General features: G+C 52.5%; 1 protein-coding gene across 3 annotated transcripts in view; it reads left to right on the top strand.

Moving 5' to 3' along the window:
- The window catches only part of UNC5B (unc-5 netrin receptor B), a 51767-nt gene that overhangs the window by 1344 nt on the left and 26361 nt on the right, over window positions 1–24062 (top strand). The window contains exon 1 of one of the 3 annotated variants that reach the window (XM_085064366.1): window positions 10914–11151. The exons of the other annotated variants lie outside the window; for them this stretch is intronic. Coding sequence (XP_084920492.1) covers window positions 11112–11151 — 40 coding nt within the window. The 5' untranslated portion in view covers window positions 10914–11111. Of the gene's footprint in view, window positions 1–10913; window positions 11152–24062 lie in introns of those variants that run through there. 3 annotated transcript variants of the gene reach the window in all.

Raw genomic sequence — 24062 nt, 5'->3', positions numbered from 1 at the left:
AAGCGTCTCCTGACAAGCTGATTTTCTAGGAAAATGAACCAAGCCTTCTTTTCTGAAGCGTAATTAAGGTGACGAGGAATTTTAGGGAGGGAGTCTAATTAGATTAATATTTTTTCCGCCTCCGCTGCACAAAGATCCAGTGTATTTCGGCAAATGGGAAACAGGAATGGCACTATTGACTTATCCAGGGGCCTGGACGTTGCTGCAGCAGCGTCCTCCAGCCAGAAGAAACTCTCCCTCGGTGGGCAGGGAGAGGTTTGAGAGCTGGCAGCGGGTGTCCTGCTTGGCTGGGAGCAGTGCCCTAGGGACGGGCAGTGAGGGGCCCGAGGCTCGGCTCGGCACGGCATGGGATGCTGGGGCTTTGGGAAGGCTGGATTAGCCAGGATGGATTAGCCAGGCTGCTGCGGGTGAGAGTTTAGCTGTGGCCAGGCTGTCTGGCGATGCTGAGGGGTCTTGAGGGGGGATATCACTGTGTTGGTGCCTGGCTATGTCCTCTTTATTTTTGTGTGCATCGAGTTCATGCAGGGGTTGAAATAAAACTGGGCAGGAGGGAGGGAGGGAATGAATGAAGAAAAAAACAAGTTAAACCTGACCCACCTCGCTCAGTTTGAGTCTGGGGAGCTCTCTCAAGGCACGCTGCTAATCTGGCATATGTATGTGTGTGTATAATAAAGTTTTTAGCTGGAGAGCTATAATTAGTGTTTCTCCAGGAGAGTTGTGTAGAGATGGCATGTGATGATGCAGAGGAGGGAGCCGAGATGGGTGCTTAGCCTGGGTGATCATCCCCTCCCTTCCCATCCTTGCCTGGCTTTCAGGAGAGAGGAGAGGCATCACCCAGAAAACAATTTTCTCTTTTAATAACAAAGAAGGTACACGTTGTTTGTGTTGGGTTTTGCAGTGTGGGGCTAGAAGAGTTGTTTTGGATGGGGATTTGAAACCCAGAAAGCGTCAGGTCCACTCATCCATCCCCAGCCCTACTGTTGGTGGAACCCAGCTCTCAGTGCATCCCTCCTCCCTGAGCCTGGGGCTTTACCTGCCAGCCTGCTCTCCAGGCTTCATCCTGCTCCCGTGTGTGCTCCTCTGGGGAGGAAGACAACTTGGTGTGAGGAATTGGAGCTTGCTAGAGAGTCTTTCCCCGTGGGGCTGCACAGAGGCTGTAGATTGGTGGCTGAAATCCAGAGGGTGATGCTGGAGGTGGGGACTCGGCTGACAAAGGTGTTTCCAGACAGTGTGACACTGCCGTCCTGGTGAAGGAATGTCCTTCCATCCTTCTGCTCTACCACCAGCAGGAAAACACTCAGGGAGAGAGGGCTGGGGGGGGAATAGCAGCACTGCTGTCCCCCAGCAGTGTGAGGACATGGATGGCAGGAGGCTGCCTGCCTGCTGCTGCCTTCGGGAGCAGATGGCTGGGGAAAAGCTGCTCCAAGACCTGTTGCTCATCAAATCCTGCCCTTTGGAAGTGGAGACTTGAGGACAGTGGCATGTGGAAGGATCTGCTCAGGGATTTTTTGTCTTGTCCTTCAGCTGCTTGGTTGTGGAGCTCTTTCTCTCTCAGGAGCGGGTGCTCTCTGTGCATGGTGGCAGCAGAGTGAAATACTGAAACAACAACAGAAAAGGGAGAGAAATGGAAAAACACTACTTTAGAGAGGGCAGAATCTCTTGGAAATGGTAGTTATGGGGGGCGGGGAGGAAATCCAGCTTGCATTTTCTGTTCAGAAACCAAAAGCTGACTCTGTAAGGAGCTTGGAGGGTCCAGGTGTGTCCTTCATCTCTTTACAGTCCCTAAGGTCCCTTTGGTGCTGTACATGCTTGTTCTCTTTCCATCCCTATTCTAGCCGAACAGGAATTATATATATAAAAATATGCAAAAACCAGATCTGTATTTTGGGTCAGTTAAGCAGGCCAAGATGCTGCAAGGAGCTGTTTTCCTTCCATTTCTAGCAGTGGCATCCCCATGGCATTCTCCCTCCCAGTGTGTTTGCAGCCAGTGGGATCATCCTGGCAGCCCTGTGGGGTTTTGGGAGAGTCCTGAGCTGGGCTTTGTTGGGCAAAGCCAGGCTGGCAGGCCAGTGCCAGGCTGGGAATGCTGTGAGGTGAGGATGGAAGGGCTGTATGGAGTCTGAGGAGTTCATTACAGCAGATGTTGGTGCTATAAAGCCACAGGTTCCTGCTGTTTCCTATTCATTTCTGTCCTCCCGGCTTCAGCGATGCTAATGCAAGTGAAAACATTTGCTGGAGCAAGGAGGGGGGGAGATAAGTCATCTACCCATTCCCTCTGCCCCCTCCTGCCATCCCACCCATCACCGTGGGGAGGGGGGATTAACAGGGGTGCGAGGGATGCCTGAGCCACTCACTGGCTGCCATCAGCTCCTTCGTGGCAGTTGAAGGCCCACTGGCTCCAATTTTGGTTTTCCACAATCTGCAAAGCTGTAATTTGCTGTAATCAGTTGTATTGTGCAAGCCACCCCTGCCCGTGAGTCAGAGCGCGGTGGCACCAAGCTGACATAGCCCTGGCCCTGGGGATGCTGGGCCCTGTGCAGGGCATCTGTGTCTGGTGACAGGGAGACTTACTCCTCTGGGAACTTCTGTCCCTGAAGTGTTTGAGGCCACGTTGGATAGGGCCTGGAAGTGTTTGAGGCCAGGCTGGATAGGGCCCTGGTCTAGTGGAAGGTGTTCCTGCCCATGGCAGTGGGGCTGGAATGAGATGAACTTCAGGATCCCTTCCAACCCAAACCAGTCTGGGATTCCTTCTGTTCACCTTGGGCTGAAGGGAGTTTGGGTAATCCTTCCCTGGCTCTGCCAGAGCTCTGGACCTTAGGGAAGTGCTGTGTGAGCTGGATCTCCAAAAAGCAGAGCCTTCATGGTGAACCAGCAGCTTTTGAGTGATGTCTCTCCTCACATTAGACTGGAGCACTGGAAAAAATCCTCTGACCTGCAGTGGGGCTGGGAATTGCAGAGCTTTGCCTTGGGAGAGGCAGAAAGGCCCCCAGAGCTGCTCTGATGTCTGCTTTCACGCCCGTCCTCCCAGGGACCTCTCCTGGTGGGAGCCTGGAGGCCTCTGGCTGGATGCAGCACCCTCCCTAACACTCCCTAAATCCTCCCTCTCCCTGTCCCCGCAGCCCTGCAGGCTTGGCTGGCGCTTGGATTTTTAGTGTCGAGGCAGTTGTGGGTTTGCTGTCAGCTCCACACTGGGCTCCCTGCACGGAGGCTGCTGTTGTTCTGCAGGTCCCAGCTGGGGTTTGAGATAAAGCAGTTTTGGTCCCGTTGGGGAGCAAAGCACTCAAAGCAGGGAGGCTGGAGAGCCACAAGGCAAGCGAAGCATCCCAAAGGCTGCACGGAGTATTATTTTTGAAGCCTCCTGGTTTTTCGGAGGCCTGACTCACGGCACAGGAATGCACTGGGCTGGCAGCCCCAGACCTGCTCCTCAGCGAGGGGAAGAGCTGCCGTCTCCTCCTCCTCCTCCTCCTCCTCCTCCTCCTCCGGAGCCCGTTCCCCATCCCAAACCGCTGGGCCGGGCTGGGAGCAGCCACATGTTTGCTGAGCTTGGATTTTTAGGGGATTTTTTTTCCATCCTTCTGCTATTCGCTTTTTTTTTTATTTTTTTAAAGGGGCTCAGCCCCCCGTTTTTTTTATTTTTATTGGGGCAGCTCAGCACCTCTGCTGAGGCAAAGGCAGAGCGAGCCCTGAGATCAAACGCCAGCCAGGCTGGGAAAGGCTGGGCGAAGCCACGCTGGAAAACGAGGAAAGGGAAGGGAAGCAGGAATTAATTTAGCACGGGGCTTGCTCCAGCGTGTCCTGCACTCTGCCTTTAATCTCCTGCGAGTTCCTCCCTGCCGCAGCCCGGCGCTGCCCTGCTCGGGTCTCCTCTGCTCCCTCTGCCTTGGGTGGTTTCTCCCAGTTCTGGGGGGCTGTGCCCCATTTCAGAGGGCTCCCCCAGACCCACACAGATTGATGGAGCTGGGTTAGGTTTGCGGTGAAACACCTGGGCTGGTGGGGTCTGGTCCTCCTCCCCAGACTGGTGTAACTGGGGGAATGTTGGAGCTGTAAGCTTTAAACCAAACTCTTGGTGGTTAGGGTGTATCTTGGGGTAAGCCTGGTCAAGGGACAGTGGTGACAAGTTTGGCTCCCTGTGTTTCTGCAGGTAGCCCAATCTTTCTCCATGGAGAAATTCAGGTGGGGAAAGGGAAAAAGCATGGAAGCAAAGCAAGCCCCATGTCACCACAACGCTCGGCAGCTGGCAGGGTATCCTACAGCCTGAGAGGCAAAAAATGTGTTTGTCTTGTGTGTGAACTCTGCTTCCCACCTTTCCCTGGCCTTTGCCAGGCCCCTTCCCTTGCCTGCCTGCCTGGAGCATCCATGGAGGCCTCTGTGTCTTCTCCTCTTGCAGTCCCTCTCTGCTGGGGACTGATGGCCAAGCTCTCACTTGTTTAGATGCTGGGAAACATCCCCTTTTCAGCTAATTCCTTGCTGCAGGGAGGAGGAATTATCAGGTCCCAAGCCCTGAGAATGGCTGTGAAGCCGTGTGGGGTATGAGCTTGGGGATGGCAGACATGACAGTGGCACTTGAGTCCCAAAATTGGACTGTGACTATGGCACAAAGTTTCCTCCTGGAGCTGGGTTTATGCAGGTGAAATATCATTGTCAGCCATGCATGGCCAGGTCTGGATGGACATGGCTGACATAGGCCCCCAGCATTTAAAAATCCAATGGTTTTGAGCTGTTTTTCCCCTTTGGCTTTGCTTGCTGTGTAAGTTAAAGGCAGTGTTGGTGTGTTGTCTTTTTTTATAGCCTGGGAGATGAAGGGCATGAGGTGAGACACTTACTACTTATATTATTACTTAAGAGTAATAATATACCTGCTTGCACCAGAAGAAAAGAGAGCAGAGCTTTTCTCTCCTGCAATTCAAGGTCTGGGCTGTCCCTTTCTCTGAGGGAGTTAGTCTCTTCTGGAAAGGAAGAAGACCTGTATGGATTTGGGGAGCATTTCTGTGGGGGTCTCCCTTGGCCACACAAGTCCATAATACCTGTATTTACAAACACATAGCACATCTGCCCTCGCCTCTCTCCCCTGTTTTTCCCCACATCTTACAGGAATAACAAAGGAGGAGGAAAAGGGCTTGTTTGTACCACAAGCGATCCCTTCCCAGCTGGAATACCCAGGGCTGTGAGCATGGCTGTCACTCTCATCAGTACAACCCCCTCGTGGAGCCAGACACAAGTCACATCCCGGCATCCCTCCTGCATCTGGGGGGTCCTGCCAGTGTGGTTTCCAAAAAGACCCCATGAATAACCTTTGCTGCCCCCCGGCTCCACTCCTTCACAAGCCTGCGCCCAGTGTGAAAGCTGAGGGATTGTTTGCCTTTCAAAGAGCGTGGAAAATCTCATTTTGAGATGTTTAATGCTTATTAGATCCATCTGCCTCCCTCTCGAGTGGGGGCCACCACAGGAGGAGAGATGAGGACATCCCAGTGCAGATGGGTGGGCTTGGGGGCTCAGTGGGAATGATGCTGTGGGCATCAGCTGGGGATCTGTGCAGGTGGATAGTAGGGAATGCTAGAAGGAGGTGTGGAGAGTGAAAAGAAGCTTCCACAGAGCTGGAGAAATGCTCTTGGAATTGATGTTGCTGCATGTGACATAATTTTTGGATGCTTTGGCATGTCCTAGGGATGAGTTTCAGCACACCTTGATATGCTGAACCAAAGGCTGTCCAGGTACAGTGAAACACATTTGAGAGGGTTTGAGTGCAGGATGGGAAATAGGGAATGCTCCTTCCTGGAAGGCATGATGATGATGCTCCTCCCCACCAGGCATCGCTCCCTGTTTGGAGCTGAGTGGAGACAGACGTGGTGGCTCTTAAATGATGGGAGGTGAGGGCACAGCTGAGGTGAGAGCAAGGTTTTCTCCACCCAGACTTCGTCCTGCTGTTGCTTTGTGAGTCGTTCCTTTTGTGGAGTGACTCTCATCCCTGGGAGGTGCCACTGGCATGGAAGTGACCCCTGCTTGCCCCCTTCTCGCCACACCACCAGCATTTAAATGCCTCTACAGGTCCTATTTCACGACTCAGACAAGGAGCAGTTTGGGCTGCCCACCTTTGGGTGTACCTGTGCCTCCTGGGGCAGTGGCAGGATGGAGGGATGAGACATTTCCAACCAAATCCAGGCTTCCCGGCCGGGTGGCTTGTGGAGGCAGGAGGCTATTAAAAGGGTTGTGTTGCACTGTACAGCGTGGGAGTTTTCTTTAGGCAGGAGGTTGCAGAGCCCAGAAATTCCTCGGGACAGATTTAAGTGGGAGAAGGGACACGCCTGGGATGCAGCATTGCTGTCAGCGAGTGTCCTCTGTGCTTTCTAGGCTGTGACGTTTGGGGCACACGTGAGGACATCCACAGCACTGGCTGAAGGCACCAAGGTGAAGACCTTGGTTCACTGACCTCCAGTTTTCCACTGGACTCACATGATGTCTGGGAATCTGTAATTCTTCCTGACTGCTAGTTGGAGGACTGAGAGCAATTGGGATGGAGCACAAGCCCATGGCCAAGAGGTGTTCAGTCAAAGGGTGGATTCAATGATCCTGGAGGTCTTCTCCAACTTTAATGATTCTGTAACAGGGCTTTGGAGGGTTTTGTGGAGATGGATGAACAGAAGTTCTTTCCACTGGGTTGTTGGTCTCTGCCTCCCTGCCATCTCCAGGGGGTTTGGTTCCCCCTCTTGTGGTCTGTGAGCAGGGGCTGCTCTCCCCCCGACGAGCCCTCACCATCCCACGCCATCACCCGGCTGCGTTATTGGCTCCATCTGTTTGGGTTGGCGTGGAGAACAGAAGGGAGGGTGTTTTCCAGCAGCCAGAAAGTGGTTGCTATTTAAAACAACCGAAAAAAAAAGGAAAAAAAAATATGTGGTCTGCTGCTTGCTTTTCATCCGTGGAGCCGAACAAGCGTCCCCACCCTCACCTGGAGGGGCATCTCTGAGGGCTTTGCAGAGCCCTGCAAGTGAAGGTAGTAATTAGTGCTGGTCATGAGGGTGGATCCTGCTATGTGGCCACGCTGTCTGCTGTGGTCTGGCCTGGGGCCATCGGCTCCTTTGGGATGGCCAGGTGTGGGATCCCAGCACCTCCCTCCACCCCTGTTTATCCCAAACAGGCTGGGGGTGCAACCTTTGCCTCCCCTCAGCCGCCACTGGTTTGGCAGTTACTGGATGGTGCTAAGGTGTTCCTGCACTGGAATATTACTTTTGAAGGTTTTTCTTTCCCCCTTTGACAGACGTGAAATGTAGAGACAGGCTTGAAATGAAAGCATGGCTCCCAGAGTCCAATTACACAGCAATTAAAAGTAATCAGCGGTCTGGGTCGCTGTGCTGGAGACATTGAAGGGTTCATTGAAGGGTTTTCTCTTCCAGCTTATCTTGGAGAAGCTTAAATGTCCTGTCTCTTCTACTGTCTGGGCCCTGGCTGGGGGACATCTTCACAGAGTGGGTCAAGTATTGCTGGAACTCTGAATTAGGCTGGGATTAAGCCATTCCCAGTGCTCCCATCTCCTCGCTGAGGCTATGGCATCCCTATGCTGCTCCATAGGGTCTCCTCTGAGTTCCATCAGTCTGTGTTTTGGGGAGAAGCATTTGGTGATGTGGTGTCACTGCTGGGCGCATGCCTGACTGCATTGTCCTTGCTGGGCCCACTTTGGGCTGCAGAGAAGAAGAGGTGGCATTTCAGGCTCCCCTGCCAGGTCCATCCATGCGTGTCCCCCAGGCTACAGTTCCTCCTGTCCTCCCCTGTCGTTATGAGGAGGTGCTGAGTCAGTTGTGGAAGCAGGTTTTCCTGCAGGATGTCTGATTCCCCTTGCGCATCATTTTGGCTGCATTTCTGCAGTCAGAGCCTTGCAAATGCCTCCCTCCGCGCTCCGGCGTCGGCACTAACGGGATTTGTTACAGGAGAGGGGATTTGGCTGCGGAGCTGCTCGGGTGACCGGCATCCTGAGTGTGATGAAGTAGGGTGTGGGCTGCCAAGGGCCATAAAACTGTTTTCCTCCCCCTTTTTAGTCCCTCTTTTCTTTTTCCATGTGTGTCTGTGCTTAATGGTTTGCTACTGGTGAATGGCTGGGTTTGGATTTCAGGAGTTAGAGCCTCATGGCTAATCCCTATCCTGGGTTGTGGATCCTTTGGCTACCCTGACATACAATATATATAGAATATATATGTGTGTATATGTATAAAACAAGGCATGAAGGCACATATTTCATGTTTCTAAAATTTATACAGCAGGATAAAAATGCTGGCTGTGCCCAAAGCTGGAAAAGCGAGATCCAAAAGCCGGGAAGAGGGTTGGGTTTTGCTTGGGCTGAACAGTGACTAACCAGAGCAGAGCTTTTAAAACAAATGCTTGGGATAAACTGGTTATGCAAACTGGGGCGAATTGGGCAGGTTCCTTTGTAGTTTATAGCAAAACCCCGGGAGTGTGGGGCGTGTTGGGGCCGGTCCTGCCAGGGATGGAAAAACCCACGCGCCGGCTTTGCACATGGGGTCGCAGCCGACGGGGAGGGATCCTGAGGGATGGATGAGGAGTAGGGGAAGCCACAGGTTACTGCAGGGCCTCCTCTGTTCAGCTAAAACCTTGAGTGACACCAACACTAAACACGGAGCAGGTAAAAAATAGAGGAGTTTTTTTTGTTTTGAAGTGTGGTTTTTAATACCTGCGAAGAGGAATCTTTGCTGTGCTCGGCTCCAAGAAGCTGTTGGGCTTGCTGGTCCTGTGCTGCCAAAAATACACAAATTCAGAGGATTTGGGGGGTTTTTGCCTTGGATGTGGCCGGGAGGCCAGTGTGGGACACGCAGGCGCACCAGCAATGCTCGGCATGCCTTGGGAAGGCAGTCAGGCTCGCAGACCACAAGGCTTCTGGTTTCTATCACAGCCGCCGCTGTTTTGGCCAGGGGCATCATCCATCCGTCTGTCCATCCCTCCATCTATCCCACAGCCCTCCCAGGCTCCGCAGGGCTCCTCTCCAGTGCGGTGCTTTGAGGACACTGGGAGGAAAAAAGGGGGTATGAGAGCCCTCGTGGATTTTAACTCCACCCAGCCCTGTAGGCTGGGGGAAGGTGATGCCTTGCTTTTGGGTAAGGCAGAGTAATGCTCCATAAAAATCCCACTCGTCGCTTCCTGCTGGATCAGTCTTCTGGGCTGAACAAAAACCAGCTTATGCTGCCGTAGTCATTTTGAGGGGGAAAAGCCTGGCTGCTGCATGAAGCAGAAAATTAGATGAAAACTGCCTAACAGGAAAATAAAAGATGATTTTTGCACGCAGGGAGGGGAAAAGAGGAGGTGAAGTTGCTGCTTAACCCTGAACATCCTCTGAGCACCGCTGGACCCGTTTGCCATTCCTGCATCCTGAAGGATGCTGTTTCTGGCTTTTGCAGAGGGATGAAGTAGGGTGTGGGATCCCAGCGGTCCTGGGCTGGCTGGGGAAGGAAAAGCCTCCCTTGCAGAGCGGGTTCCTGTCGTGCTGCTCCCCCTCCCTTTCCATCTCCACATCCCAATGACACGCTGGCTCTGTTTTCTTCAGTATTTATGGACTGGCTGGAAGGGGACGCAGCAGATCCAGCCGGGATGTTAATGACCCCTGCATGAAACAGCAAAGCCCACTTAGCGGTCTCGGCTGAGGGGTTTTACTGCAGCCTCTCCCGCTCCGCCTGTGCCCGTCTCCTTCCCTTGGAGAGGGGTGGGAAGGGCTGCCGGCACAATTCCTTGCTCGGGGAGAGAAAGGGCTCGGGTTTGTGTGCCACGGGGAGGCGGGGGAAGGAGTCTGTGGAAAGTTTGGGGGGAGAATGCAAACCATATGTTTCGCCGAGGGTCAAGTTGCAGAGCTAAAAGCAGCAGGGAAGCCAAAGGAGCCGGAATCCTGCAGTTTGGCTGGGCTCTGCATCCCAGTAGGTGTGTGGGGGGATCCAGTGTGGCCTAGTAAAGGATGATTTTATAAAATAAACCCTCCCTAAAAGATGGTTTGGGTTCCCTTGCCTGGCACTCTGCTGTCCTGTGTGTTTAGGGCTGGGGTGCAGGGCTGTTTCCAAGCCTAGGTGCTCCTCTGAATAAACAACAGGGGTGCTGGAACGAAGCTTCTCTGGGTTTCCCTGAGTTCATGGTGTTTGCAAGTTTGATAGGAAGTTGAAGGAAGAAATCCTTGCCAGGAAGGCAGTGCCTGCAGCTTGCTGTAAAAGCAAGGGTGATGTGCCCTTCACCAGGGCTGTCCTTGTGGTCTCTTTCTGGCTACAGAGAGGAATGTCAGAGGAAAAGTGGAAAAAGTTATGTGCAGGCAGCTTGTAGAGTTGTACAGACATCAGACCTGAGTGATCTGAGCTGGGTGAAAGTGCTTTTAAAAAGAAACCCAAAAGCAGGAGGAGCACCGAGGTCTCCCAGCAAACTTTTTTAGCTGGGAGACATCTTTTGTTCCCGAAACTAAAGGCATGGAGACAATATCTGATTCCCCGACCGACTCCACGGAGCTGTTTGCAACCTGTCAGCTTGGAAACCATCTGCTCACAGCCCGTGGGGACTGTGCTGTATGTGGGACACAGGGGGAGGGAGGCACTGCTGTGACCCCCAGGAGCAGCCGTGGGATCCAGCCTCTCTGGACCACCTCGTCCCCTGCCCCAAGAGGAGCTCCTGTGCCTAAATCACCAAAAATCCCCATGGATTTATCTTTGGGCTGGCTGGATTATTTGTTTCTTTTTGTTGCTTGTTTGTTTGGGAGGAGGGGGTTCTTTTTTTAGCTTCATTTCCTAAAAAAATCCAGACTTTTTTTTTTTTTCTGTGCTGCCGTGCTGTTTGTATGTCTGCATCCTTCTCCCTGTGACTCAGAAGTAGATGTCTTGTAATTAAGCTCCTGCCTGATTAGGAAATTAGCAATAAAGTTTTTATCTAGGCTGGTCGGCCAGTGAGAGGGATCTATTAATATCCCACTAAAAAAAAAAAACCCAAAACATCAACAGCATAGCACTTGCCACCTACTATTGGGGAACACAAATGCCTCGTGGGAGGGAGTATTTGGAACAGCAGATCCATGGGAAAACAGGCTTTGTTGTGCTGCTTAAGGGACCACGGCATCTGAGCAGAGATGGGGTACCTGGAGATAAATGAAGGACGGAGAAAAATGCTGGAAAAACCTTAGGCAAGGTGAGGGAAGCGCTGAGGGCTGTTCTCAGGGCATGGCAAAAGGCACTTGTTGGCAGGCAACCTTTATTTGAAGGAAATGATCCTTTGCTAATGATGTTTGAGATGGAAAGGGGAGACAGGAGAAGAGCATCCCATGCCTGGGTCAGCGGGGAGAGAGGGAGAAGCTTCCTTCTAGCTTTGGAAGAAATCACTTGGCATGTTGGATGTGGGGCATTTATGTCAACCACAGGGTCCAAAGGTTGGAGGAGTTTGTTTGGGTTATTGTTGAATTCTGGGTCAGGACTATTCTGCAGCTCTGGCTTTTCATGTTTTTGGAGAGCAGCAGTTCCTGGCTCCTCCAAAAATGGAGCACCGAGGAGAAAGATGGTGGGGGGAAGAGCATCATCCATTGACGTGGTTGCAGCTGCTTCTGCAGGTCCTCAGGGTGTCCCCAGGGTTGGATCTGGCTGGTATTTGTCCCTTGCTCAGTGCCACAATAAAACTGGCTCTTGCCTCACTCGTTTGTCACAACCAAGCTGCCCAGGAGATGCTTTAATCCAAGAGGAGCTGAGCCTGGGAAAGGACTCTGATCATCTGGGTGCTGAAAGGAGTCCTTGTCCTATTGCAGAGTCTCCTGGGTTTTAAAACACCTTATTTGCAGAAACAGGCTCTTAATGCAGTGCAGGAGAAGGCTTGGAAAACCAGGAAGAGGTTCCTGAGAAGCTGGTGGAAATGAGAACCTGGAGCTAGGAAAGCAGGGGTGTGCTTTCTTCCAGCACCAGGATGTTTATTCCAGATAATGCAGAGAGATGGCATCCCTTTTAATTTAAAAAAAAGAAAAACAACCTCTATTTTGAGACTGCTGAGAAAGTGACTGCCCCTTGTGATGTTTCACAGCTGAGATCATTTCTGGCTGAGTGAATGCACTCTGGAGGTTTCAGGCTCTATGTGTATGGGCGAGCTCAGAATCTGAATTTTTATTGGAGGGGGGTGGTGTAACTCTCAATCATTTTGGACAAAAAAATACAATAAAGCTGTGAAGATGCATCAGTGAAGAGAAGACTTTGATGTTTTGGGATGAATCGTGATCTGGAGCTGCTCTGCTGTGAGGGAAACAAGAAACAAGTGTTTGCTGAGAGCAAATTAGCAAAAGCTGGAAGGAATTACTCTTCTTTTCAGAAATAGGTGATGGACATCATTTTTGGAGTCACTGAATTTCACGAGTGCTTATTCAGGACCAAATTCAGTCCCTTCCCTGTACTGGAGACTTTGGGAGAAGAAATTAAGTCCGAGGCAAAGCAGGCTGCCTGTGGGAGTGACTGAGGCTCGGAGCAGGGCTTTAATTTCGGCGGTGGAGCAGTGTAATAGTGTTGTTTATAAGCTTCTCTTGCCACATGAAAGCAGCACTGCATTATCCTGGTTGGCCCTAAAAGCAGGGAAGCAGCCAGAAGAGGCCTGATTACAGAGCAGCAGCCCTTTCTTCCCATCACTACAAAAGAATAGACAATAGAAACCGGGATCCAGTTTTAGCTCCAGCAATGCAATGCCCTCCTTCTGGTGGTCATGTCACATGCTGCCTGAGTAATTCCCATCCTTGTTTTGCCTGGAAAACCAGCCTTGGAGGGAGGCAGGGAGAGAAGGAGGGAGGAAGCAATGACTTGGGCTGGATGACGCTGGGATCAGGCGCCCGGCTGCGGTTGGACATTGTCTGTGGCCACCTTTGGGGAAGGTGGTGGCCTTCAGCATCTGTAGGGTCAGCAGTGGAGCTGGTGGGCTGTTGGTTGGGGGATCACCACCCCTAGGAATGGGGGGAAGTTTGGCTGGAGCCTGGGGTGCGCTTGGAAGGCTGAGCCTGAGGCCCTGGAAGAGGAACTTACAAAAGCAGCTGTGTGGTTGCTACTTGCTCGTGCCATGAGCTTCTCATCCATGTATGAGGGGGTTAAGGCATAAAAAACATGGATTTTAACCTTTTTCCACTCAAGAATAACTAACTTGACCTTTCTGAGGTGTTTTGGAAGCAGGATGGTGGGTTGTTTCCAGCTTATTTTGTGTTGCTTGGCTTCCCCAGGTTGGGTGATCTATATGGGATTTAAGAGGTGATTGGAGAGCCGGGGATTGCTAAGGAGAAAGGAGACCCCTCTGAGGCTGTGTTGTCATCTCCATCATGGCACAAGGTGTGGAGAAAATTCCAGTGGAGTCAATTTTTTAAAAGTAGCTACAGGTGACAGCTGGCTTGCTTTGTGCTCTGGCATTCCCAAAGAAGCCAGATGGGAAACTGGTGCAGAGAGAAACCCACAGCAGAAACCTCACAGCCCTTTGTGCCTGGGACAAAGGGCTGGTTTGGAGTTACAGGGAAGAAAAGGAGCCGTGTTTGTGGGGGGAAAGGTGTTGTAAGATGGGTATTGGGACTGGGACATAGCAGGGGAGGCAAATGAGGCCAGAATGAGCAAATACATTGTTGAGGATGATTGAGGATGCTGACCCTGGGGAAATCTCTCACCAGCCTGATGGTGCTATGGATGCTGATTCTCCCACTTCCCTCCAGCTTTAACATGCAGGAGACAGACTGTCCCTGGACACTTGTGTGGCAAGAGACAGATGCCCACCCTCAGCATCCTCCCCTTGGGAGTGTGTGCTGGGGATGCCACCGAGCCCCAGAGTGCTGCCAACCCCCAGCCTTTGGCCTATGTGGGTTTATAACCCTGTTTCCCCCTGCTCACTCAGTTTGCAATTAGGGACACCTTTATACACCTTTTATATGCCCAAGACTAATGGTTCAGGCTGAACATGTTATCAGAGCAGTGTCTGATAAGTTTTCTGCCTCAAAGCCCTGGGGAAGCGCTTGTTCAGGGCCACTGCAATAGATTTTCCTCCTCTTTCCCAGCTGACTAAAAATCATATGATTTTTTACTTACTCCTTAAGTGAGCATTATTACTTTAATCACTGGGGAAAAAAATGCAGGGCCTAGCCAGTGTTGTCCATAAAGGCTTGCAATGAGTCTTGCTGCTTTCATAAATCCATAAATGGTTGGCAGGATGTGCTGTTGGGAAAGAATAAATCCCTGGTTACTTGGACGAGCTTGGACCATATCGTATCAGGAAGGTGACAGGGTGAAGGGTTTGGCTGGTTGGGTGGTGGAGCTGGTGGCTTGGTCTTGGATGTGGAGGTGACAGAGGGTGGTGGTGAAATGGTTCTATGCAGATGTGGAGCGGTGGAGGCACCAGGATGTTGTGTTTTGCAAGAAGAGGGGGATGCAGGGGTCCCAGGCGAAGTCTGGAAGACAGGAGGAGGTTCCACATGGAGTGGGATGCTGAGCATCCCTGGAAGTAGCCTCGTGTGCATTAATCCAAGAGCTCTCTGCAGCTCTGCTTTCAAGCTGTAAAAAAGCTTTCCAGAGCCCAGAGAGTCAATCCATATCTATTTAAAGCACTTCAATAAATAAAGATACTAAATAAAATCACAGTGGCCCTGCACTCTCTCCATGCTTCTAGGATTTCCCTTTCCCCTCCCCACATTTGCTTCTGGATGCATCCAGAGGTGAAGAAGGGAAAGGGATGGGAAGAGTCAGGAGTCTTGGATTCTGTGGGTGACCTACACCTCACAACAGTGGTCTGGAGCCAGACACCACCCTGGGCATCTCAGGGTGATGGCAGCGAGGGGGCCTGGATGTGCCTTCACCACCCCAAGTGAGGGTGGGAGACAGATGGCACATTTCTTTAGGGATATTTTATTAAAGGCAGTTTTCCCAGCGCAGCAGAGAAGTTCCAGTGGTTGCTGTTTTCTGTGGCAGGAAGGTGACAAGTGGGAAGCTGTCTTTGCAAGCCCTCTGTAATGCTAATGGAAGTGCAGGTTGGGTTTTTGTTGTTGTTGGGGTTTTTTTCTTCCCCCCCCTTTGCCAAAGACTAACCAGGGAACACTTGTTGGTGGATAAAATTAAAAAGCCCGTGGTGGTTTATTTTGAGGGCAGTGTGTTTGCTTTCACTTCATGCTGGAGGGAATTACTCTGCTGCTGTCAGCAAATAAATAAAATAAGAGCTTTGTTTTAAATTAGACTTTCTTCTGGTAGCTAATTAGGCGAGCTGATACCTGCAGTTGCATTACCTAGGCACCGACTGTTCCGAGCATATTTGAGGCATATGGCTCCTGTCGGCAGCTTCTAAACTTCATTAGCCTCTTATTATGATTTTTTTAAATATCCTCTTAATTGGCTGCGAATTCCCTGGAGCTCTGATGGCATCACCTGGAGTCCCTCTTGGGTGGATGCCCATGGAGCCCCTGGCAGGGCTGAGGCTCGGGGTTGCTGTCCGTGGGCTCTGTGTACCCATGGCATGGATTCACCGCGGCTGCTGCTGTGATGCTTTCCAGACACTGAGGGCAAAGTTCTGGGCTCCTGGTTGTGAAAATAACCACTTTTTGGGTGTGAAGAGCATCCAGCCCTCATGCCGGGAGGGAGCTGAGGGAGCGCCAGGCTGGAGCCATGGCTCCTGTCCCACCTGGCAGCAGGCGGGAGGAGAGCCAGCCGCTTGGCTCTCGCCTCCTCTCCTCGCCGCTGGTGTTGGGTGGCTGGAAGTTCCTGTCGGTCCTGTTGGTGATGGAGATCAGCCCCAGGCAGCTCCTGAACCAGGGGCTGAGCAGAGCCTCCCACTCTCCTCGCCGGGGAGGAAGGCTCTGGGGTCTCGTCCTCCTCTGCCACCACGGGAAAGACTGCGTGGGTCCCCAGATGAGCCCTGGAGGGCTCGGGGCTGTTCCGGGAATGGCTTTCAGCTCTCACCCGGCATCAGCTCGGCTGTCCCGCCTCGTGTTCCCCCGGCTCACGCCTCGGGCATTCCCAGCCCCTCGGCTGGATGGGGAAATGCAGCAGAGTCATTATCCCCGGGGATAATTAGCGGCCCTTGCGCAAGGCGGGGGTGCTTCCGAGCCCCCCGGCCGTGCCGGCAGCCGGGGCTGGGCAGCGAGCCCTGCGCACCCCTCGGGGTCCCCCGAGCCCCCCGGCCCTGCCAGCTCCTGCTCGCTGTCTGCAGGGGCCACGGCAAGGGGCTCTTCCTCCCCCTCCTCCTCCTCCTCCTTGTCCTGGAGCTGCTGCAGGGGCAGCCCCCGTGCCGCATTCCTGCTCGGGAGGAGATAAGGATCCAGTCTGGCGCCGGGGTTTCAATGCGCTCCCTGATTATCGGCAGGCGCCGGGCAGAGCCCCGGGCAGCGATAAGTGGGGAAGGGGAGCGGGGAGGGGAGGGGGCTGCCCTGCTCCGAGCAGCACCGCTGCACTTCGGCAATCCGCAATCCCACTTAAAAGGCTTTTTCTTTAATTCCTTTTTTTTTTTTTTTTTTTTTCCTGTGCACCTAGGGCTTCTGGGGCCTCACTGCTGCCCAGCTGGGCTTGTGTGGGGATGCAGGGGGATGAGGGAAAGATGTCCCAAGCTCAGCAGCTGGGTTCATAGAATCACTGAATACTTTGGGTTGGAAGGGATCTTAAGGCTTGTAGGGATACCTTCCACTATTCCAGGTTGCTCCCAGCCCCATCCAGCCTGGCCTTGGACCCTTCCAGGGATCCAGGGGCAGCCACAGCTTCTCTGGACCCGTGCCAGGGCTTCAGCACCCTACAGGGAAGAATTTCTCCCTAATACCTAATCTAAACCTGCTCTCTGTCAGTGAGAAGGCCTTTTCCCTTGTCCTGTCCCTCCATGCCCTTGTCCCAAGTCCCTCTCCAGCTTTTTTGGAGCCCCTTTAGGCACTGGAAGGTGCTTTCAGGTCTCATCTCCCTGGAGCCTTCACTTCAGGCTGAACACTCCCAGCTCTCCCAGCCTGGCTCCATACAGGGTGTCTCCAGCCCTCAGAGCATCTCCGTGGCCTCCTCTGGACTTGTTCCAGCAGCTCCATGTCCTTCTCATGCTGGAGGCATGGGACACTGCTCACTTGCCCTGCCAGATGTTGCATTGCACATCTGGGCCTTCCACGTCTGCCACCAGCCCCCCTTGCATTGCATGCCCCCCACCAGCTCTTGAGCAAAGGTCGCTTCTGAGTTTTAGGAGCTTAAGGCAGGGTCTTTATCAGCTGGGGGAGCCCTCCATGGGACAAAAGCCCTTATCATGTTTGTGTCAGGGCTGTGGCATCTCTGTGTGCAATTAAACCCCATGTGTCTCCTCTCTGCCAAGGAATCTGGAGGGGAAGGAAGAGCCTTATCTTCCTGCTGGTGGCTGGAATGCTCTTGCAGCCCAAAGGCATTTCTCTGCTGTGCTAATGCTTGGGATAAAAAAAACCAAAAAAAACCCAAACCAAAACCAGGGAGTTTTGCCCTCAAATTTCACTGTTAAGCTTATAAATAACAGTGCACCATCCTGGGGAGGGGTGGTGGGGTTTGGATTTTTTTCCCTAAGTTTTTTTCCTCCCCTAAGTGTAACTCTGGGCTGATATCCCAGGAATGTGATCCCTGGAGCTCGTAAAAGCCCAGCTTCTGGCGTCCTCCTTGCTTCCCAGGCATTAAAGAGCCAGGCCTTGGGGATGAACTGGTGGGATCTTGCATCCACTGGGATACTCCACAACATCTGGGGCCTCTGGTTTCCGGTGTGATCTCTCCGAAGCTTCCTGCATTAATATTTGATGCTGTTCCTTGGGGTGAACATTAACAAGAAATGAGCACCACCAAAAAAAGGTGCTTTTTGTTTTTAGTGGAGGGGAGAGAGAGAAAGAAGGAGGGGGAAAAAGCTGAAATGCAATCGTTTTTTATGGCTTTCCGGAATGGCTTGGATGTGGGCTGGACGGCAGCGGGTCAGGAGCAGAAGGAGCAGATAGCCCCTGATCGTCCCTGCCTGCTTGCATCTTTCCCTTTCAGGTCGTAAATATCAAACCACTACTTGAAAAACAAAAAGCTCGTTAAGCTGTCAGCGGGCTCCCTCTTGGAGGGTCGTAAATGTGTCTCTGAGCAGTGGCTTTTGTTCCTGGCATGACTGGGCTGAGGTACCGAGGCTGGAGGGAGGTCACTGGAGGGAGGTCACTGCCCATAGGGGTGCTGCTGGTGGGGCTCTGACCCCACTAACGAGGGGAATAACATCCCACTGCTGCAGATTTGGGACTCCCCAGATGGTGGAGTCCCCATCCCTGGAGGTGTCCAGGAAACGTCTGGACGTGGCACTCAGTGCTCTGCTCTGGTTGACAAGGTGGGGATGGGCCACAGGTTGGACTCAATGGTCTTGGAGGCCTTTTCCAACCAAAGACTTTGGAGTTCCTTCCCATGCACTGGTGAGGAGGCTGGATTTGGGATGGAGAGGAAGGGATCCATAGCTGGCACTGCTGTGACCCATGGGTGTCAGGCAGCTGCTTGTTGGGGCAGGAGCAATCCATCCTGGTGTGGAAAGGATATCAGCATTTTATGGCCTGTTTTGCTTCCAGAGGGAGATTTTCCATGCTGAGAGGAAGGACCCACATCCCTGTGATCTGGTTGTCATTTAGGGCCCCGATGTTTTCCCTCTTGCTTACACTATGTGCTGCAAACACAGTCGCTCCCACATTAACATCTAATTAGCAGCAGCTAAAAAAACCCGTGCCTGAAACGGCAGGAGAAAGAAAAGGCTGAGAAATTAAAGATGCAAAAGACCTGTTAGATCATCTGGTCCTTCCTTTGGGATTGTTCTGGCGGTGTTTTGTCCAGTCTTGCTCAAAAGTCTCCAGGGCCATTACTGCTTCCCTCAGAGGGCTGTTTCATTGTGTACTGAGAGAAACCTTCATAAATGTAAAAGCTTTATACAATTGAGGTAAAAGAAACAGATTGAGTCATTGTATTGTTCTTTGTAATCAGCTTTGCTTTTCATTAATTTCCTCCCCAAAGCCTTATTTAGGCTGGGAGTTTGAAAGAAAAAGCACGTGCGAGGGATGGTGGGAAAAGGCTGCCTGGCTCCGGTGGGTTCCTGTGCATCACCCTCCTCACCCTGACAGCCTGGATGTGTTCAGACACCTCCAGGAGCCAGTCTGCCCCTGAGCTGGGCCAAATTTAGCTCTGGGGATGGGGCTGGGGTCGGTGCTCTCAGCACCTGCTGCAATGGGGTCAGACTCTTCTGGGCAGCTGCTGCTGCTGCTGGAGCCTTCTAATGTGGCTGTGTTAAAGTAATAGCACAAAGTGAGGCTACAGGTGGGCATCAGCTGGTGCAGAAATGACCAGAAATGAGAAAGCAAAATGCTCACCCTTGTGCTGCAGTGGCTCAGAGGTTTGGGAGCTGTGCCCTTTGCTGCAGGGTGTGCAGTGACACGGGATGGGACACTCAGCATCCGACGTCTCTGTCCCTGACACATCAGATGGTTTTTGCTAGTGGCGTGTTCTGGGTGAGGCTTCTTTAATTAGCTCTCCCTATCCTCCCATGTCCCAGTGTTTTTGCTTTTTTAACCTTGCCAGCCTGCTGGATAATTTTTTCCTTTAATGTGCCTTGCTTGTTTCCATTTCCAAACACTGTCCTTCTTCCTCTGGTATTTTAGTGGAAGGTGTCCCTGCCCTTGGCAGTGGGACTAGAATGAGATGATCTTGAAGGTACCTTCCAAACCAAATGATCCTGTGATTCTGCGGTTATTTTCTTTCCTCCTCCCCATCCTCATCCCTAATGTTTCCCTTCACACACCCAGTCCCCTGCATTGTGCCTGGGCTCTTCCAAGGGGAGATGCTCCACATTCAGGTCAGCTGCCAGCATGGCTGCAACACACCCCAAAAGACGTGTCCTTGTCCTTCCTGCCCTTGTGGGACACCTGAGCCACGAGCATGGTTGTTGGTGGTCCTCACCAGTCCCACATGCTGCTGCCCACGGGTGCACGATGGGGAATAAAAGAGCAGCAGTGCCAGATGTTGTGCAGCCAGCTGCTGCTCCCTCTCCAGCGTGGTCCAGCCTTGGGCCAGCTGTAATCCTCCCCACTGGAATACCCGAAGTGCTAATCCTGGGCTCTGCCAGTACAAGTGGGAAGTGCATCTCTGTCTGTGGAGGAAACGCCGAGATGTTTTGGGAAGAACTGAGGGTGCTTTGGGGTTATCTGGTGAACTGGGGGATCCCAGCCCATCCAAGGAGCTAAGGGAAGCTGCTCTGCCAGGAGTTTGGTGCAGCCAGGGTGGCGGCGGAGGATGAGCAGAGTTACTCTGCGTGTTTGAGTGAGTGTGGCTGTTGCATTTCCGGGCTGGAAATGCAGCTGGAGTTGCATGGAGGAGGCAGAAGTGATTCCTGCTGTTACCCAGACCACTCCTGAGCATCGCTGCTCTTTTCATTACACCTTTCCCTGCTATCTGAGAGCTCTGTGGGGTCACTTGCACCCCACTTTTCTTGCCCCCGGAGCATCCCGTTGGCTGTGGGCGGGCGGAGAGGGAAGATGTGGGCTGGCAGCTCGGGCTGGCAGCCACGGGGGAATTCCCCGGTGAGGAGAGCCTGGGCGGTGATCCTGCCAAGCCAGCTCTCCTCCCTCGCAGCCGGGCTGGAGCCTTCCCAAGCATCAGGCCCTGCAAGCTCCCCAGGCTTCTTGGGTCTGTGCGTGGGGCAGTGCTGGGAGGCTCTTTGACAGGGCTTTTGGAGAAGTTAGAGCAGGAGTTTAGGCCCAGAAGGAAGAAAATACCTCCAGCCCCTGTGACTGCTGGGTGGGAGCTCCTCTTTCCTGTGGAGAAGGATGTGGGGCATCTCTCAGGGCTGGCAAGGAGTGCCCTGGTGCCAGCTGGCCAGCCTGCCTTCATGCTGCAGTGCTCAAAACCCTGGATCAGGGTGTCCCGAAATTCTCAGGGCATCCTTGAATGCTCAGAACCATTTTCAGGTGTGCCTGTGATGCTCAGAACCCTATGCCAGGGTCTCTTGTAATGCTCAGGGCATCCTTTAATGCTCAGAGCCCTGGACCAGGGCATCTTGCACTTCTCAGGGCATCCTTTAATGCTCAGTGCCCTTCTCAGGGGTGTCCTGCAATGCTCAGGGAGTGTTCTGAGATGCTCAGAGCTCTGTACCAGGGTATTTTGCATTGCTTGGGACATCCTTTAGTGCTCAGAGCCCTTTTTGGGAGTCTCCTGTGATGTTCAGAGGGTGTCCTGCAATAATCAGAGCCCTAGGTCTGGATGTCTTGCACTGTTCAGGGCATCCTTAATGCTCAGAGCCCTTCTTGGGGGTTCCTGTGATGCTTAGTGGGTGTCTTGTGGTGCTCAGAGCTCTGTAGCAAGGTACCTTGCACTGCTTGGGACATCCTGTAATGCTCAGAGCCCTGCTTTTAGGATTCTGCACTGCTCAGAGCTCTTTTGTTGGTGGTGTCCTGTGATGTTCAGAGCCCTGGGTCAAGGTGTCTTGCACTGTTTAGGACATCCCTAACGCTCTGGGGTTGCTGTGATGCTCAGGGGGTGTCCTGCACTGCTCGGGGCATCCTTTCCACTGAGGAAAGTTTTGCCCAAGGAAAGCAAAAAGCTGAGTTTTCCCCAAGGAATGCCCTTTTGGAGCAGAGGTTTTGGGGATCTCCCCTGTTGGGAGCTGCAGAGCAGGTACCCAGAGCCGTGCCGGCGGCCGAGCTCGCGGCACAGCCAGGGCCAGATGTTTCCCAGATGTTACTCACTTCCTGTCTAGCTTCTCCGCATTTAGCTTTTTATGTACTTGTTTGTTTTGGACGACAAACAAAATAAAAAGGGTTTTTATAACCCTGTTCCCATGGGGCTGCGAGTTCAGGATATAATCTGGAGTCTATTCACTATTGTCTCGATCCCCCCCTGCCCTCGGTGTCATCCCTGGGCACGCACAGACTCACACAGGCTCACACGCTGCTTTTGTTAAAATCCTGCTTTTCCCACATGACGTCTTCTCTCGACAGACCATTTTTCCTTATGACCTCTTCCAGCTCCCAGGGGAGTGCTGGGAATATCCCTGGCCAGTTTGGGATGGAGGCCAGAGGAGGAAACACCGTGTTTCTCACTCCTGACCTGTCCCTTGCTGCCTCTGTATTGTTAGGAGGGTTCTCCAGAATATCCGAGGATGGGAAACTCATTGCACTGATGATATCCAGCATTCTGCTGGATTGCCTTTGTGAGGAATTGTAAGCACTTTGCCTGGCTGGGGATGGTTGGATGGTGGGGCATGTGGGATGCAGAGTGAAATAGCCACGTAGACCACCTGAAAAAGGAAAAAAGAAAGTGAAAAAATTTGGAATAAATGTGTTTGTATGTGAATCGAGTTAAAAAGGGAGTCAGGAATGGTATTACAAAAGGGTATGCTGTCAGCTTAGGGATAGGGAGGGTGACAAAAATTACCTAAAAGTATTATTTTGGCATGTCAGAAAGTTTTGGTAATCAACATAAGCAAAAGCTTTTACATGCGCAGCCGTGGAGTTTTCCTCTCCTGGGAAGGAGCTGGATCAGAATTAATCTTGCTGCTCAGCAGGGTTGTTTGGAGCAAGCTCCTCTCCCTGTCCCTCTGCATCTGGGGGCATCCACTGTAACAGCAGCCTGGCTCAAACGAAATGAACCTGGCAGCATCACTTTAAAATGTGTATGTTCAGCTCTTTCTGCTCTCCTCACACTTCATTTATATTTTTTTTCTTGCCTGTTGGGGTTAAGGCCCCTTTTCCTCTTTTCTTTCTCCTTCTCTCTTAATTGCCTGTTAAATAATTTAAATATTTAGGACTAAAGGGCTTCAATTATCCATTAATTTACATTAGTAATTTATATATCAGGCTGAATGGACACACTGTTAGTGTAATGGGTCCCTGTGGACAGGCAGGAGGGGGGCTGCAGTGCATTTTCCTGGAAGCATGGATGTTTCCTTACACCTCCCAGCCTGGATGTCAAGCATGTGAGAGGGACCCCTGCTGAGGGGTCTGGGGTCCCATCTCCTTGGGATGGAGGTGTTTGTGTTTCAAAGCAGAAGTTTTGGGGTGGGTTTTTGCAGTTTGAGCTGTGCTTGCAGGGAGTTGAATGTGTTGCGTGTTGATGGACATCAAGAAATCATGGAATGGTTTGGGTTAGAAGGGACCTTACAGGGATTTTCCAAGCCCCCTGTCATGGGCAGGGACACCTTACACTGTCCCTGGTTGCTCCAAGCCCCATCCAGCCTGGCCTTGGACACTGCCAGGGATCCAGGGGCAGCCACAGCTTCTCTGGGCACCCTGTGCCAGGGCCTGCCCACCCTGCCAGGGAACAATTTCTTCCCAATATCCCATCTAACCCTGCCCTCTGTCGGTGTCCATGTCCCTGTGACAAGTCCCTCTCCAGCTCTCCTGGAGCACCTTTAGGCACTGGAAGGGGCTCTGAGGTTTCCCTGGAGCCTTTCCTTCTTCAGGCTGAACGCTCTCAGCTCTCCCAGCCTGGCTTCATAGAAGATGGATCCCTTAGCAGGAACAGGGTTAATTTGGGAGGTGCAGCACAGGGCTTCAGGGGCTTTCTGAGGCTAAGCCCCTCAGCAGAGCCACCCATGGGTGCTTTGGGAACGCCGGGGTGCAGATCCAGGCATGGTGCTTAGCCTTACAGCCCAGTGTCCCCTGGGCAGTGACAGCTGGCTCTTCCCTCCTGTCCCCTGCCCCAGGACTGGGATTGGGTGACACCTTCCTTCTGTATTCAGAAAATTTGGGGAGGATTTGGGGGTTTTCAGGTGCTTGTACATGTTTGGTTTGAGCCCATCCCAATCCCCACCAGCCTGGTGACAGTCATGGTGCCAAGTCACTGTGCCGTGGCACTGCCAAGCAGGAATCCTCAGGATCCATCCCTGCTGGGGCTCAGGAGTCAGGCAGCATCCAGACTCCCTGCTGCAGGGCAGGAGAGAGGCCATTCCCTGATTGGGCTCCAGGGAGGAGGAAATTGGGGCCGAGCTCCATCCCCGTGGCTCAGGAGCTGTGCTTCGCTCCAGGGAAGGCTGGGCCGTGGTGCTGCACCAGCCCTGCCCGCCCTGCCGGAGCAGAGGTCACCTAATGACTCTGATTAGCCGCAGCATGGCCGGAGTTAAAGCAATTAGTGTGA

Source organism: Lichenostomus cassidix, chromosome 6, assembly GCF_008360975.1.
Source record: "Lichenostomus cassidix isolate B80296 chromosome 6, HeHo_3.0, whole genome shotgun sequence".
Classification (NCBI taxonomy): domain Eukaryota; kingdom Metazoa; phylum Chordata; class Aves; order Passeriformes; family Meliphagidae; genus Lichenostomus; species Lichenostomus cassidix.
The sequence above is the reverse complement of the archived record's forward strand: the minus strand, read 5'-3'. Positions and strand labels throughout refer to the sequence as shown.